Raw genomic sequence first — 18,307 nt, forward strand, 5'->3', positions numbered from 1 at the left:
TTTGGAAATAAATGCTGCAGTAATTGTGTTCAAACTTCGTTTACTGCCAGCGTTTATTTATCTTTTTTTTCATCCAATACACCTACGCGCCAAGGAATGTTAGGTGTGTTTGGAGTTGGGCATAAAGGAATCAGGAAATGTTAAGGAAAGGGTATTGTCACGGCAAAATTACAAAAATGTCAAAACTGAGTAATAGCATAAGGAATCTCATCTCATACTTTCACTTCAGAATGTAAAGATGACTCTAGCTTACTCCCTGCATTGGTACTGCATATTACCGCTGGACACGTCCTAATGCTGAATAGTTAACATATTAATGTATTGTAGAGGAGACTGCTCAAATTACAGATCAGTCTTCATGCAATACACTGTAAACCACTGAATCGTTGTAGGGAGTCATTAATATTACTGTAGAATTTAAAATGTGTATTTTCTGTAAAGATAGCGATTGTATTTATTTTAGTTGAAACAACTCTTTATTTTTTTCATAAGTCCAACAGCATTATCGGTGAATTGTTTGAGATTGAGGTATAATTTTCTGTCATTGTGGGCCGGTCGTATTTGCAGACTACTCATTTTTGTGATCATGCAATATATAGAGTTGAAACGTGGTTAAATTTACAAATATATTATTAAAAGTCATTCCAATTTTATTCCCACAGTAGATAGAGAGAAATGTTTTCAATGTGTCTGTTTTAGTGTCAGTGCTATGGTAGAAATTTCATTTCATTTTCACTTTTTAGACTCTAAGGGACGCTGTTGGCCAGTAAAATAATTTCTGTATTGTGTCGTCATTCAGTCAACTCCCCTACTGACTATATAGTGAAGGAGCCTCTCTGTGTTTCATCGTTTAGGGCACATAAGAGAGAACATGGCCTCACAGACTTGTGTGTAAGCGTTGAAGACGTGTTTACATGTAACCAAGAAACGGATATATCGAGATAAGATTTGCCGTCGCATCAGTTGGATATAGATCACCTTACTTGATTTTTGTTGCCATGATGACAACTCGAGAATCTCTCACCTCCATATTCTTAAGATGGCGATTGTTTTCTGCAATGCAACGGCAAATAGGACTGCTCGTGCTCTTGCTTCATATGGTTAACATGGTAGGTGGTCAGATTCGTTATTCCATACCAGAGGAGATGAAGAAAGGCTCTGTCATTGGTAATGTAGCGCAAGATCTTGGTCTTGATCTGAAAAGGCTCCGTTCTGGGCGGGCCCGTATTGTGACCGGAGAAAACATCCAGTACACCGAGCTGAAGACAGACAAAGGGATTCTAGTCGTGAATGAGAGAATAGACCGAGAGCAGCTTTGTGGGGACGTAACACCGTGTAGCTTCAGCTTTGAGGTGATTTTGGAAAATCCAATCGAATTGCACAGAATAACTGTTGAAGTTTTGGATATAAATGATCACGCTCCCGTCTTCCCGAATAAAGATAAAGCTATCAGCTTGGAAATAAGCGAATCAGCTGTAGTCGGAGTGCAGTTTCCACTGCAGAGTGCAGAGGATCTAGATGTGGGACAAAACGCATTGCAAGATTATATTTTATCACCCAACGACAATTTTATATTGAAGCAACATGCAAATCCAGATGGAAGTAAATATGTGGAAATGGTGCTCCAGAAGCCTTTAGACAGAGAACAACATCCTAATTTCTCTTTAAAACTAATCGCAGTTGACGGAGGAACACCACAGAGATCCGGTACAGTAAATATAGATGTGACTGTGTTAGATGCCAACGACAATGCTCCAGTATTTAACCAATTAGTGTATAAAGCGTCTGTGATGGAAAACACAATGAAAGGCACCAATATTATTACAGTAAATGCAACAGACGCTGACAGCGGTTCATATGGACTCATTACTTACACTTTGTCTAAAATGAAAGGAAGTGCAGCAGATATATTCAGTATTGACGAAAACACTGGCACAATTTATGTATCTGGTCAAATAGATTTTGAAAGGGACAGAAAATACGAGGTGAGAGTGGAGGCAAAGGATCAGGGTGGCCTTACTGGGACAAGTAAAATTATATTTGAGGTTGTTGATGTCAATGATAATGTCCCAGTTATAAATATAATGTCATTTTCCGGCCCCTTGTCTGAGGATGCGCGTCCTGGTACAACGATTGCAGTCTTCAACGTAAAAGATGCAGATTCTGAAAAAAATGGGCAAATAAAATGTTCTGTAGATGGGAAACTCCCCTTCAAAATCGAGTCATCTCTGACAAACTATTACAATTTAGTCTCAGATCAATATTTTGATAGAGAATCAGTCTCAGAATATAACATAACAATAACAGCCACTGATTTCGGGTCTCCTCCTCTTTCTACCTCAACAAAATTAAATCTAAAAATTTCTGACGTAAACGACAACGCACCATTATTTGATAAAAACATGTATTCTGCTTACGTCACAGAGAATAATTCCCCTGGAGTTTCAATATTTGCTGTCAGCGCGCGGGACTCTGATTGGAATCAAAACGCCAGAATTTCGTATCTTTTAGAAGACACACAAGTGAGCGGTAGTCCAGTTTCTACTTATGTGTCTTTAAACTCTGAAACTGGAGTTCTTAGCGCGGTTCGCTCCTTAGATTATGAGCAAATTAAACAACTTCAGCTGGTAGTCAAAGCGCAGGATGGAGGCTCCCCTCCACTCAGTAGCAATGTGACTGTGAAAATAATGATCCAGGACCAGAACGACAACCCCCCTCAAGTTCTGTACCCAGTCCAGACCGGTGGTTCTCTGGTGGCTGAAATGGTGCCTCGTTCAGCAGATGTGGGCTATCTGGTCACTAAAGTGGTGGCTGTTGATGTGGACTCTGGACAGAATGCCTGGCTCTCCTATAAACTGCAGAAAGCCACAGACAGGGCGCTGTTTGAAGTGGGCTTACAGAATGGAGAAATAAGAACTATCCGCCAGGTGACTGATAAAGATGTTGTGAAACAAAGACTGACTGTTATAGTGGAGGACAACGGGCAGCCCTCTCGTTCAGCTACAGTCATTGTTAACGTGGCGGTGGCGGACAGCTTCCCTGAAGTGCTGTCAGAGTTCACTGACTTTACACACGACAAGGAGTACAATGACAACCTGACTTTTTACTTAGTGTTGGCTCTGGCAGTAGTTTCCTTCCTCTTCATCACGTGTTTAGTGGTTATTATATCAGTGAAAATCTACAGATGGAGACAGTCTCGCATCCTGTATCACTCCAATCTCCCTGTGATTCCATATTATCCACCACGTTACTCAGACACTTTGGGGACAGGGACTCTCCAACACGTGTACAATTACGAGGTGTGCAGGACGACTGACTCCAGAAAGAGTGACTGTAAGTTCGGCCGAGCTGGTAGTCAGAACGTGCTGATAATGGACCCCAGTTCTACAGGGACGATGCAGCGGATGCAGAGTGAAAAGAGCATCCTGGATGAACCAGACTCTCCTCTGGAGGTGAGTTAGTTAGATAGTTTTTTCTTTGCTGCTGTCCTTTTATGTGTCTCTGTTTTTGTCTTTTTTTAGTTACATTGATAGTGAACCCCTGCACACTGTATCCTCACTTTCAGCACCATAGACAGCACCTCAGTCAGTTTGGATTACTAGTATGATTATGCTTCTGCATAACTTTTCGCAGATATAGTCATTGAGAGCACGTCTTTTCAAGCCGTATATTGCATACGAGTTATGCTAATACGTTTGTATTTTGCACTTCCAAAATATGATGATGTTTTTGGCATGCATCTGTCCAGCTTTTGGGTCACCGATTTTAACTCATACCCACACTTGTAATTTAAAGGATGGTGAGATTGTGGTCAAAGGTACGCAACCAAAACCACTTAGTAGATGTTGGGAGAAGATTGTAGTCACGGTTAAATAATAAATTTAAATAATTAAATAATTAATGGCGTCATCTAACCGGAACCTCTCACGGCTGGTGTTGATGGCATCGCTTATAAGGCCACATCCCGAGTTAAACATTCTAATATTTTGCTGCATTATATGAAATTCAAACACATCACAATTTACCACAAATGCTAATACAGAACAGTTTTTCATGTAAAATTCAGGAGACTGCAGCAATTTCCACATAAGTTTTCATGTAACTTTTAAGTGCCTGAATCATTTTAGGAGTCATTGTTGCGACGAGATTTTAAAAAAATAGGAATTTTCAGATGGATAACCATTTTATAGCCTGTGTGGAAGTAGCAGTTAATTTTATTCAGCTAGATTGCTGTACCATGTTGTAGAGCATATTGATTCTTTACTGGAGATTTTTCTTTTTGCTTTAGTGCGGAAACGGTATTCTGTTATTCACTTTTTTTTAAATACAGTTTTCTATTTAGAAATACATTGATTTGTCAAAAATGATAAGAGCTTACGCCTGCTTTGTAATTATTACTATGATAATTCATGTATTTGTTTCAAGTTATCATGATATTATTCGTCTTTTTAAGAGAAATTGTGGTTATTCAGTGCCTATGAAGATTGAATTTACCATTATTTTAATGTTGATATTCATCGAGTGGACTCTAAGGGACGCTGTTGGTCAAGTAAAAACAAATCAGAATAGTGTTTTAGGCGGTGCCTTTCTTTACTCTGCTCAGTGGAGAGTGGACATGCTTTAGACTGTAAACGATGTTGAGGTGGGCGCAGAGAGAACTGCCTTTGATTTGATTCTCGCATTTTTCACTACGCGAGAAAGGAAACCGGACATGTCATTGCTTTTAATCTACACTTGAATAACGTGATTGTTAATCGTTGGGTTTTAGTGTTTGGATAGTATAATTTTAAGATAATTCTTCATAACATGGATTCCAGAAAACACATCTACCGGACTCTAAGATGGCGTTTTTGCTACAAACTGACGTCGCAAAGCGTCCTGCTTCTCCTTTTTCTCAGTCATATGGTCAGTGGTCAAATTCGGTATTCAATCCCAGAAGAAATGAAGAAAGGGTCCCTTATCGGTAATGTCGCCTTGGATCTTGGAATAGATATGCAGAGGCTCCGTTCTGGCCGGGCCCGTATCGTGACCGGAGAGAGCATCCAGTACATCGAGCTGAAGACAGACAAAGGGATTCTAGTCGTGAATGAGAGAATAGACCGAGAGCAGCTTTGTGGAGACGTAACGCCGTGTAGCTTCAGCTTTGATTTGATCTTAGAGAACCCTATGGAGCTACACCACGTTACGGTCGAAGTGTTGGACATAAATGATAATTCACCTTCTTTTCACCAGCACGACATGAAATTGACGATTGGCGAATCAGCCGCACCGGGAGCACGTTTTGTTTTGCCGACAGCCAATGATCCTGATGTGGGAGTCAACGGGCTCCAGGACTATAATTTGTCTCCAAATGATAATTTCGTTTTGAAAAAGCATTCAAATGTTGACGGAAGAAAATATGCGGAGATGGTGCTTGAGAGACCGTTGGATAGAGAACAATATCCAAGTCTGTCTCTAAAGTTGATTGCAGTGGACGGTGGGACGCCACAGAAATCTGGTACAGTAAATATAGATATCACTGTCCTAGATGCTAATGATAATTCACCTATTTTCAACCAATCAGTCTACAAGACCACTGTAATGGAAAATGCCGCAAGAGGTACCTATATCGTCACTGTGAATGCCACTGACGCAGATAGCGGATCAAATGGTTTGATATACTATTCTATTTCCAAAATGCAAGGCGACATTGATAATATATTTGAAATTGACAAGACTACAGGTGTGATTTTTCTTTCAGGACATATTGACTATGAAAAAGCCAAGAAATATGAAATACGCATTGAAGCAACAGACCAAGGAGCTTTAACAGATTCAAGTAAAGTCATAGTTGAGGTGATTGATGCGAATGACAATCCACCGATCATTAATGTGATGTCATTCACTAGTCCTGTGTCAGAGGACTCCCCTCCTGGTACAACTATTGGCATAATAAATGTAAAAGATCTTGATTCGGGGGATAACGGGCAAGTAAATTGTAGAATAGAACAAAATGTGCCTTTCAAGATTAAATCTAATTTAAGAAATTACTATACATTGGTAACAGACGCAGTATTAGATCGTGAAAGTGTTTCAGAGTATAATATCACTGTTGTTGCGACAGATGCAGGAAGGCCTCCTCTGTCAACAAACAGAGCCTTTAATTTAAAAATTTCTGACGTAAACGACAATGCTCCAGTTTTTCCCCAAAGTGTTTACAGTGCATTTATCACAGAAAATAACTCTCCAGGAGTTTCTATTCTCACTGTTAAGGCCAAAGATCCAGATGAAAACCAAAACGCCCGTATGTCTTATATTCTTGAGAATACTAATATCGGTGAATCTCCAGTTTCTGAATATGTTTCTATTAATTCAGAAAGCGGAGTGATACATGCGGTGCGCGCATTTGATTATGAGCAAATCAAACAGCTTATTTTAATTATCAAAGCGCAGGATGGAGGGTCCCCTCCACTCAGTAGCAACGTGACTGTGAAAATAATGATCCAGGACCAGAACGACAACCCCCCTCAGGTTCTGTACCCAGTCCAGACTGGTGGCTCTCTGGTGGCTGAAATGGTGCCTCGTTCGGCAGATGTGGGCTATCTGGTCACTAAAGTGGTGGCTGTTGATGTGGACTCTGGACAGAATGCCTGGCTCTCCTATAAACTGCAGAAAGCCACAGACAGGGCGCTGTTTGAAGTGGGCTTACAGAATGGAGAAATAAGAACTATCCGCCAGGTGACTGATAAAGATGCTGTGAAACAAAGACTGACTGTTATAGTGGAGGACAACGGGCAGCCCTCTCGTTCAGCTACAGTCATTGTTAACGTGGCGGTGGCGGACAGCTTCCCTGAAGTGCTGTCAGAGTTCACTGACTTTACACACGACAAGGAGTACAATGACAACCTGACTTTTTACTTAGTGTTGGCTCTGGCTGTAGTTTCCTTCCTCTTCATCACGTGTTTAGTGGTTATTATATCAGTGAAAATCTACAGATGGAGACAGTCTCGCATCCTGTATCACTCCAATCTCCCTGTGATTCCATATTATCCACCACGTTACTCAGACACTTTGGGGACAGGGACTCTCCAACACGTGTACAATTACGAGGTGTGCAGGACGACTGACTCCAGAAAGAGTGACTGTAAGTTCGGCAGAGCTGGTAGTCAGAACGTGCTGATAATGGACCCCAGTTCTACAGGGACGATGCAGCGGATACAGAATGAAAAGAGCATCCTGGATGAACCAGACTCTCCTCTAGAGGTGAGTTTAATAATGTAGCTTCGTCTCTGTGCCTTAATTTCTCTTCCTGTGTTTAGTTACACTGATAGTGAACCGTTGCACCCGGTACCGTAATTTTCAGCACCACGGACAGCATCTGACTTTGCATCACTTAACGGGAATGCTGCGTCTGTATTACAGGTTTTATTATATCACTTCGTTGCATTTTATGCTAACCGACTGAGAACTTGCTTGTTTTTTGCAATGTTAGAAATCTGCTACATCACTGGGCTAATTTGCTCGTACAGTGAGTGTCATCCCTGGAGTCTGTTTATGAGTATTCACTTGTGATTTTTGAAAAAATATGGTATGTGTGTCTCTAAAATTATTAGTCTAACATTTTTGATACCAACAATCAAAAATGCCCTTTCAATGTTCATTTAACATTTTAGCTAATTCCTAGCTTTTCCTCTCCAGTGATTTCTCTATCCATGATATAATTACAGTGGCCTTTAGTTTTTCTTAATTTGGTTGACATGTATCGCGCTGCTTTTAATCACACAATTTCATATTTGTAGATCTAATTACATCCGAGCTGTATTAAATTATAGGTCTAACATTTTTATAATACCAATCAAAAATGCACTTTTAATGCTTATTTAACATTTTACCAAATCCCTAGCTTTTCCTCTCCAGTGTTTTCTCTATCCGTTGTATAATTACAGTGGACTTTTGTGTTTGTTTGTTTTTTTAAATTTATTTGACATGTATTGCACTGTTTTTAATGACACATTTTCATATTTGTAGACCTAATTACATTAGAGCCGCATTATATTAATACTTAGGGTGAGATTATTTTGTGCTTTTAATGGTTTTGCTGTGGACGTTTTCTTTTTCGCTTCGGTGAATAATCAATACATCTCAAACAAATATAATCAGCCACTTAATATTTCCCAGAAAACAGTCCATGCTGACTGGTGTTACTGATTTTGGACTCTGAGGGACGCTGTTGGCCAATTCAACATCTCTAAAACATTATCAAACAGTCCCCTCCTTTACCACTCTGGCCTATGACAGAAAGGCAGAGACTGTGCATTATGTCGTTTGGGATTCGAAGCAAACAGATTCGCATTAAGTGATATATCCATTCAGATATATAGATGCGCTGAACTGAAAAGACAAAACCGTTTTTATGTGTTTTTCAGAATAAGCATTGTGCTTAGATCGTTGTGGAACATATTTTCGTTTTTTCTTCCTTTTGCTATGGCATGTGGAATGCCACCCTACACCCGGTGCGTAAGATGGCGTTTTGGCTGCGGACAGATTTGGCAGATTCTGTTCTTTCTTTTTTATCTCAACCATATAGTCAGCGGACATATCCGATATTCAATCCCAGAGGAGATGAAGAAAGGCTCCGTCATTGGTAATGTAGCACAAGACCTCGGTTTGGATCTGAAAAGGCTTCGTTCTGGTCGGGCCCGTATCGTGACCGGAGAGAGCATCCAGTACACCGAGCTGAGGACAGACAAAGGGATTTTAGTCGTGAATGAGAGAATAGATCGAGAACAGCTTTGCGGAGACGTGACACCGTGCAGCTTCAGCTTTGAGGTGATTTTAGAAAATCCTATGGAGTTGCATCAAATTACTGTTGAAATAACAGATATAAATGATCATTCGCCCACATTCAAAAGAGACAGCATCCATTTCGAAATCAGCGAATCGGCAAATAGTGGCTCTCGATTTTCATTGACAAGCGCAGAAGACCCAGATGTGGGAGTTAATGGACTTAGAGAATATTTTTTGACCGAGAATGACAATTTTGTTCTGAAACAGAACTCTAATGCAGATGGTAAGAAATATGCAGAGATGGTGCTTCAGAAGCCCTTAGACAGAGAGAAGCAGCCCAGTCTGGCTCTGAAGTTAATAGCTGTAGACGGCGGAACTCCGCAGAGATCTGGTACAGTAAACATAGATATCACTATACTTGATATCAATGATAATGCGCCTGTATTTAATCAATCGGTGTACAAAGCTACAGTAATGGAAAACGCTCCTAAAGATACTTACGTTACCACTGTAAATGCTAGTGACGCAGATATCGGGTCAAATGGTATGGTGACGTATTATTTTTCAGATCTCAACAGTGGTCTAAGTGATTTGTTTACCATTGATGAAAAATCGGGTGTTATTTTAATAACAGGCTTAATTGATTATGAAAAAGACAAAAAGTACGAACTCAGAATCGATGCAAAAGATCAGGGAGGTTTGACAGATTCAAGTAAAGTGATAATTGAAGTAACTGATGTAAATGACAACGCCCCTATCATAAGCGTCATGTCATTCACTAGTCCTGTATCAGAGGACTCCCCTCCTGGTACCACTATTGGCATTATAAATGTAAAAGATCTTGATTCGAATGAAAACGGACAGATAACATCTAAAATAGAACAAAATGCTCCTTTCAAGATTAAATCTAATTTAAGAAATTACTATACTTTGGTAACGGATACTGTATTAGATCGTGAAAGTGTTTCAGAGTATAATATCACTGTAGTTGCCACAGACGCTGGAATGCCTCCTCTGTCAACAAGGAAAAACTTCAACTTAAAAATTTCTGATGTAAATGACAATGCCCCAGTTTTTCTACAAAGTGTTTATATTGCGTCTATCCCAGAAAACAACTCTCCGGGTGTTTCTGTTCTCACTCTACTTGCTAAAGATCCCGATGTAAACCAAAATGCCCGCGTTTCTTATATTCTGGAGGATACTAATATCGGTGGATCTCCGGTGTCTGGATATATTACTGTAAATGCAGAAAGTGGGGTAATACATTCAGTGCGCGCATTTGATTATGAGCAAATCAAACAGCTGACTTTCGTCGTCAAAGCGCAGGATGGAGGCTCCCCTCCACTCAACAGCAATGTGACTGTCAAAATAATGATCCAGGACCAGAACGACAACCCCCCTCAGGTTCTGTACCCAGTCCAGACTGGTGGCTCTCTGGTGGCTGAAATGGTGCCTCGTTCAGCAGATGTGGGCTATCTGGTCACTAAAGTGGTGGCTGTTGATGTGGACTCTGGACAGAATGCCTGGCTCTCCTATAAACTGCAGAAAGCCACAGACAGGGCACTGTTTGAAGTGGGCTTACAGAATGGAGAAATAAGAACTATCCGCCAGGTGACTGATAAAGATGCTGTGAAACAAAGACTGACTGTTATAGTGGAGGACAACGGGCAGCCCTCTCGTTCAGCTACAGTCATTGTTAACGTGGCGGTGGCGGACAGCTTCCCTGAAGTGCTGTCAGAGTTCACTGACTTTACACACGACAAGGAGTACAATGACAACCTGACTTTTTACTTAGTGTTGGCTCTGGCAGTAGTTTCCTTCCTCTTCATCACGTGTTTAGTGGTTATTATATCAGTGAAAATCTACAGATGGAGACAGTCTCGCATCCTGTATCACTCCAATCTCCCTGTGATTCCATATTATCCACCACGTTACTCAGACACTTTGGGGACAGGGACTCTCCAACACGTGTACAATTACGAGGTGTGCAGGACGACTGACTCCAGAAAGAGTGACTGTAAGTTCGGCAGAGCTGGTAGTCAGAACGTGCTGATAATGGACCCCAGTTCTACAGGGACGATGCAGCGGATACAGAATGAAAAGAGCATCCTGGATGAACCAGACTCTCCTCTAGAGGTGAGGTGCAATACATATAATTTTAACCTCTTGAAACGTTGTTACTCTGAACTGAAAAGAAATGGTAAACGTAGTTGGTTGCTGTTTCACCGAAAAGAAGTGCACACGGTTCTCTTCAGCACCACAGTGCGGACAGCTCCTATTAGGTGCTCTATGGCTTGAAAACATTACACTTCCTTCATAACTTCTTCTAGTACTACTATTACTACCACAACCACTAATAATAATTATAATAATAAAATTCTTCTTCTTCTTCTTCTTCTTCTTATTATTATTATTATTATTATTATTGTTATTATTGTTATTATTATTATTGCGTGTTTTTGAGGCAGATTTCTCAACATTTGCAAATATAACGTGGTTGTGGTCCTCACCATTAAATGCATTCTTTTTTCTTTTTTTTTTTTTGGTCAGAAACAGTGCGGTGCACACGTACATATTTCTCCTTTATTCTATGCTTCGGATAAACACTTTATTATTTACTTCCTAACCATTTGGTGTTCACGTTTTGGACTCTAAGTGACGCTGTTGATCAAGAATATAATTTCTACCAATAGTCTCTGTGTTGCAGTATAATGACGTTCTTTGTAAGATGACGTTGAAGTAGGCTTAGTGGGAACATCAGGAAGCGTATACATTTCGGGAAAGAAAGGTTGTGTCGTGTCTACAGGCTTTGTTTCTCTTCGTGAATAAAAGCACATTTGGAAGAGTGGATGTTATTAAATTCATATCGGAGAAGCTCAGCTCTTTTCTTCCCGGAAAATGTCCTCTTCTGATATGTCGTATCAGCAGCCACTCTGCAAAAGGCGTTTGCATTATGGACCTCTACGGGTTCTTTTTTTGCTATACTTCTTCAATATCGTCGCTGGCCAGATCCGCTACTCTATACCAGAGGAGATGAAGAAGGGCTCTCTTATCGGTAATGTAGCACAGGATCTTGGTTTGGATCTGAAAAGGCTCCGTTCTGGTCGAGCCCGTATTGTGACCGGAGAAAACATCCAGTACACCGAGCTGAAGACAGACAAAGGGATTCTAGTCGTGAATGAGAGAATAGACCGAGAGCAGCTTTGTGGAGACGTAACACCGTGTAGCTTCAGTTTCGAAATAATTTTAGAAAATCCCATGGAGCTACACCACGTAACAATTGAAGTGTTAGACGTAAATGATCACCCTCCGGTATTTAAGAAATCAAACATTATGTTAGACATAAGCGAGTCAGCTAATCTTGGGGCGCGATTTGTGCTGGAGAGTGCAGAGGATCCTGATGTTGGCGTCAATGGCCTGCAAAATTATATTTTAACCTCAAACGACAATTTCGTGTTAAAGCAGCATGTAAATCCAGACGGGAGTAAATATGCTGAGATGGTGCTTCAGAAGCAGTTAGACAGAGAGGAGGTTTCCCATCTGTCTTTAAAGCTTATAGCGATGGATGGGGGCAATCCACAGAGATCTGGCACCGTTAATATAAACATAATGGTTTTAGATGTAAACGACAATGCGCCTGTATTTAACCAGTCAGTTTATAAGGCCACGGTGATTGAAAATGCAACAAAAGGCACCAATATTGTTACTGTTAATGCTACAGACGCAGACAGTGGATCGAATGGATACATCACATATTCCATTTCAAACGTGAAGAGCAATATAGCTGATTTGTTGTCCATCGATCAAGTTTCTGGTGTATTATCTGTTTCTGGCCCAATAGATTTTGAAAAAGACAAAAAGTACGAACTCAGAATCGATGCAAAGGATCAGGGAGGTTTGACAGATTCAAGTAAAGTGATAATTGAAGTAACTGATGTAAATGACAACGCCCCTATCATAAGCGTCATGTCATTCACTAGTCCTGTATCAGAGGACTCCCCTCCTGGTACAACTATTGGCATAATAAATGCTAAAGATCTCGATTCTGGTGAAAACGGACAGGTAACATGTAAAATAGAACAAAATGCTCCTTTCAAGATTAAATCTAATTTAAGAAATTACTATACTTTGGTAACAGATACTGTATTAGATCGTGAAAGTGTTTCAGAGTATAATATCACTGTAGTTGCGACAGATGCAGGAATGCCTCCTCTGTCAACAAAAAGAACGTTTCATTTTAAAGTTTCTGACGTGAACGATAATGCTCCAGTGTTTTCACAAGGTGTTTACACTGCGTTTATTGCAGAGAATAATTCTCCAGGTGTTTCTGTTCTCACTGTTAAGGCTAAAGATCCAGATGAAAACCAAAATGCCCGTATTTCTTATATTCTTGAGAATACTAATATTGGTGGATCTCCAGTTTCTGAATATGTTTCTATTAATTCAGAAAGCGGAGTGATACATGCGGTGCGCGCATTTGATTATGAGCAAATCAAACAATTGGTTTTCTTCATCAAAGCGCAGGATGGAGGCTCCCCTCCACTCAATAGCAATGTGACTGTGAAAATAATGATCCAGGACCAGAACGACAACTCTCCTCAGGTTCTGTACCCAGTCCAGACTGGTGGCTCTCTGGTGGCTGAAATGGTGCCTCGTTCAGCAGATGTGGGCTATCTGGTCACTAAAGTGGTGGCTGTTGATGTGGACTCTGGACAGAATGCCTGGCTCTCTTATAAACTGCAGAAAGCCACAGACAGGGCGCTGTTTGAAGTGGGCTTACAGAATGGAGAAATAAGAACTATCCGCCAGGTGACTGATAAAGATGCTGTGAAACAAAGACTGACTGTTATAGTGGAGGACAACGGGCAGCCCTCTCGTTCAGCTACAGTCATTGTTAACGTGGCGGTGGCAGACAGCTTCCCTGAAGTGCTGTCAGAGTTCACTGACTTTACACACGACAAGGAGTACAATGACAACCTGACTTTTTACTTAGTGTTGGCTCTGGCTGTAGTTTCCTTCCTCTTCATCACGTGTTTAGTGGTTATTATATCAGTGAAAATCTACAGATGGAGACAGTCTCGCATCCTGTATCACTCCAATCTCCCTGTGATTCCATATTATCCACCACGTTACTCAGACACTTTGGGGACAGGGACTCTCCAACATGTGTACAATTACGAGGTGTGCAGGACGACTGACTCCAGAAAGAGTGACTGTAAGTTCGGCAGAGCTGGTAGTCAGAACGTGCTGATAATGGACCCCAGTTCTACAGGGACGATACAGCGGATACAGAATGAAAAGAGCATCCTGGATGAACCAGACTCTCCTCTAGAGGTTAGTTCAGCTTTATCACCTGTCTCAAAGACACAATACCTTTTGTCGTGTGACCTCAGATCCCACAGTTTCCTACCTGTGAATTGTTTACTTTATATGTTTAAACTCACCTGCCAGCTGTTTGGATTTAAAATGATCAACAGACAGCTGAGGTTAAACTTTTGAGTCAAATAAAGGCTCAATAACAAAATCCACAATATGTTTAGATACATATTGACACCACTGAAAATCACTCTTGTATTCTGTATTAAATGACTGACAACTTGTTAATGTTCTGCAGCATATGAATAGAGTTTAGCTACCGAATGAATTTTGTCCGACATTAGTCATTTTTAGACTGATATTCTACACCCTTTCTCGTGCTCTTGTTCTCATTTCACTGCATTTGTAATGCTGCTCGTTTCAGCACCACAGACAGCGACATTCCTATACTTTATACATCAAAGTCACTATGTGCCTATTATTTCATATTTCTAACAATACAACATTTTATGGGATGTCACTGTAGTTTGTATATTTTTTTCTGCTGTCATTTCAGTTGCCCAAATGAATCCTTTTTTTTTTTTTTTTTTTAATTTAAATAAGACGCAAATGTGGTAATAGTAACTGAGTAGCAGCTGTTTATATTCGGAGGGGATGAATACTTGGCCTCTAACTCCCAGTGTGAGGAGTTCAGGTTTTGGACTCTAAGTGACGCTGTTGGTCAGCAAAACGATTTGGGTGTTAACAACCTGCCCATTTCCCTCCCTCACTGCACTACAGCAAATATATTGTCCTTCGTAGGAGGACAGGGCGTTAAGAGGCGATTTTTTTGCGTGTCTGTGGAATATACGAGGGGTACTACTATTTGTTTCAACTGGATTATATGCTCTTGTTTATTTTCTTCAACTGAGGACGCATGATTAATCAAGATCTGTTGTTTCTAACATGGCACCCCGAGGACAACTCTTCCCTAGAAGTGTAAGATGGCGATTGTCTTGTATATTAGGATGGAAAGTAGGCTTTCTCATTTTGCTTACTTTCATGGGTGATCGAGTGGCTGGCCAGATTCGTTATTCTATTCCAGAGGAGATGAAAAAAGGCTCTGTTATTGGCAATGTAGCACAAGACCTCGGTCTTGATCTGAAACGGCTTCGTTCTGGCCGTGCCCGTATCGTGAGTGGAGAAAACATCCAGTACACCGAGCTGAAGACAGACAAAGGGATTTTAGTCGTGAATGAGAGAATAGACCGAGAGCAGCTTTGTGGAGACGTGACACCGTGCAGCCTCAGCTTTGAAATAATTTTAGAAAACCCAATCGAACTTCATCGTGTCACTGTTGAAATTTTAGATATAAATGATAATGCCCCTTTCTTTCCAAATAAAGACATCATGTTTGAAATGAGCGAATCTGCTACAATCGGAGCTAAATTTCCAGTCGAAAGCGCAGTTGATCCTGACGTTGGACCCAACGCATTACAAAATTACATTATATCTCCGAATAATTATTTTATTCTCAAACAGCATGCAAATCCAGACGGCAGTAAATACGCTGAACTGGTGCTTCAGAAGCCATTGGACAGAGAGGAACACCCCAATCTCCCTCTGAAAGTAATAGCTGTCGACGGTGGAAACCCACAGAGATCTGGCACAGTGGATATAAATGTGTCTGTTTTAGACGCAAACGACAATGCTCCTGTATTCAACCAGTCAGTTTACAGGGCCGTCGTCGTGGAAAATGCACCAAAGGGGACTTATATTACAACGGTTAACGCTACTGATGCAGATATTGGCTCTAATGGGGAAATAATATTCAGTTTTGCGAAAATAAAAGGGAGTACGGTCGATGTGTTTAGTATCGACGAAAACACGGGTATCATTTCAGTTTCCGGGCTTATAGACTTTGAAAAAGAGAAGAAATATGAGCTCAGGCTAGAGGCAAGGGATCGAGGAGGTTTGACTGGTACCAGTAAAGTTATAATTGATGTAAGTGACGTCAATGACAATCTCCCTGTAATTAATATCATGTCATTTTCTAATACTGTATCAGAAGATGCTCATCTTGGCACGACAATAGCTGTAATCAATGTCAAAGACGTCGATTCAGACAAAAACGGACAGATAAAATGTACTATAGACAAAACACTTCCCTTTAAAATCCAGTCGTCATTAACGAACTACTATAATTTGGTGGCAGATCAGCATTTTGATAGAGAGACTACTTCTGAATATGATATTACAATAATAGCCACCGACTCAGGGTCTCCTCCTCTTTCTAGCTCTGTCACGTTGCAACTTAGAATCTCTGACGTAAACGACAACGTGCCATTGTTCGACAAAAACTCCTATTCTGCTTACGTCACAGAGAATAATTCCCCTGGCGTGTCAATCATCACTGTCAGCGCGCGGGACTCTGACTGGAATCAAAACGCCAGGATCTCGTATTTCCTGGAGGACACAAAAATCAGCGGTAATCCAGTGTCTAACTATGTGTCCATAAACTCTGAAACTGGGGTTTTACACGCAGTGCGTTCATTTGATTATGAACAACTCAAAGAACTTCACCTCAGTGTGAAAGCGCAGGATGGAGGCTCACCTCCACTCAGTAGCAATGTGACTGTGAAAATAATGATCCAGGACCAGAACGACAACCCCCCTCAGGTTCTGTACCCAGTCCAGACTGGCGGCTCTCTGGTGGCTGAAATGGTGCCTCGTTCGGCAGATGTGGGCTATCTGGTCACTAAAGTGGTGGCTGTTGATGTGGACTCTGGACAGAATGCCTGGCTCTCCTATAAACTGCAGAAAGCCACAGACAGGGCGCTGTTTGAAGTGGGCTTACAGAATGGAGAAATAAGAACTATCCGCCAGGTGACTGATAAAGATGTTGTGAAACAAAGACTGACTGTTATAGTGGAGGACAACGGGCAGCCCTCGCGTTCAGCTACAGTCATTGTTAACGTGGCGGTGGCGGACAGCTTCCCTGAAGTGCTGTCAGAGTTCACTGACTTTACACACGACAAGGAGTACAATGACAACCTGACTTTTTACTTAGTGTTGGCTCTGGCTGTAGTTTCCTTCCTCTTCATCACGTGTTTAGTAGTTATCATATCAGTGAAAATCTACAGATGGAGACAGTCTCGCATCCTGTATCACTCCAATCTCCCCGTGATTCCATATTATCCACCACGTTACTCAGACACTTTGGGGACAGGGACTCTCCAACACGTGTACAATTACGAGGTGTGCAGGACGACTGACTCCAGAAAGAGTGACTGTAAGTTTGGCAGAGCTGGTAGTCAGAACGTGCTGATAATGGACCCCAGTTCTACAGGGACGATGCAGCGGATACAGAACGAAAAGAGCATCCTGGATGAACCAGACTCTCCTCTAGAGGTTAGAATTCAACATTGTTCTACATTGAATTTGACATATAATGCAACACTTAAAAGCATTGTTTTTAAATTGAGACGTATACCAAATGGTTATTTTTAGTTGTGTTGAGAGTGTGCAGGACGACTGACTCTAGAAAGAGTGACATGAAATATATGCAACCGATGAGTCAAAGTTTAGTGAGTGTGGATGGAGATGCGGCTGATACACCGCAGGTGGAAAAGCAACTGTCAGGCAACTGTTCACTAATGTCAACTTTGGTGAGTAACATAATCGTTCGTTCTCAATTTTATCGTTGTTCTTGCTTTTTTTAAAATTTTAATTTAGAGCAAATGGCACGTCCATGGCTGTCAATAGCGCCTCAGTGTCGCTATCCATGGTGCTGGAAGGGTCGCTGAATGAATGTTGTTGCCATGTTCTTCATGCCAAGTTTTACTAGGTAATATATCAATAATTTTAAAATACCTTGCATAAATTAAACAAACTACACTATATGAGAATTTTATCTAGAATCATCAATATGGAAATGTCATACACCCTGTTCTTTTTAAAGCAGGCATAGCTAATTCAATTTAAGATAATCCGCAGCAGTTAAGTTCCGCAGCTTCATCGATGGGAATGCCAGCAACAATTCCTCAACTTTCCATGAAGATTTTGTCACTCTATAAAATTAATATTTATAAGACCTATGTCAATAAATGCAAATTATGTTTCAATGAGAAAAATATCTGCATACCCACTTCACGGAAAACAATGGAAATCATATGGTAACAGAAAAGAAAAGGATAAACCAAAAGAATATTTCTTCTAGCTTTGGTTTCATTTACAGATCTTGACA

General features: G+C 40.8%; 3 protein-coding genes across 12 annotated transcripts in view; all 3 read left to right on the top strand.

Moving 5' to 3' along the window:
• The window catches only part of LOC122990858 (protocadherin gamma-C5-like), a 293,120-nt gene that overhangs the window by 117,503 nt on the left and 157,310 nt on the right, over positions 1 to 18,307 (top strand). The gene's annotated exons all lie outside the window — the stretch shown is intronic.
• On the top strand, positions 861 to 17,571 carry LOC122990925. Its single transcript, XM_044364502.1, has 13 exons — positions 861 to 3,452; positions 3,796 to 3,817; positions 4,937 to 5,121; positions 5,233 to 5,497; positions 5,741 to 5,914; positions 6,356 to 7,242; positions 8,599 to 8,808; positions 9,034 to 9,157; positions 9,875 to 10,902; positions 11,776 to 11,979; positions 13,345 to 14,100; positions 14,218 to 14,252; positions 15,012 to 17,571. The coding sequence occupies exons 1-13, from the start codon at positions 999 to 1,001 to the stop codon at positions 17,569 to 17,571; spliced, it is 8,904 nt and encodes a 2,967-aa protein (XP_044220437.1). The 5' UTR covers positions 861 to 998.
• On the top strand, positions 4,655 to 7,301 carry LOC122990875 (protocadherin gamma-A3-like). The gene has a single exon (XM_044364443.1). It carries the CDS (start codon positions 4,807 to 4,809, stop codon positions 7,258 to 7,260), a length of 2,454 nt encoding a protein of 817 aa, XP_044220378.1. The 5' UTR covers positions 4,655 to 4,806; the 3' UTR covers positions 7,261 to 7,301.

Source organism: Thunnus albacares, chromosome 10 (assembly GCF_914725855.1).
Source record: "Thunnus albacares chromosome 10, fThuAlb1.1, whole genome shotgun sequence".
Taxonomy (NCBI): domain Eukaryota; kingdom Metazoa; phylum Chordata; class Actinopteri; order Scombriformes; family Scombridae; genus Thunnus; species Thunnus albacares.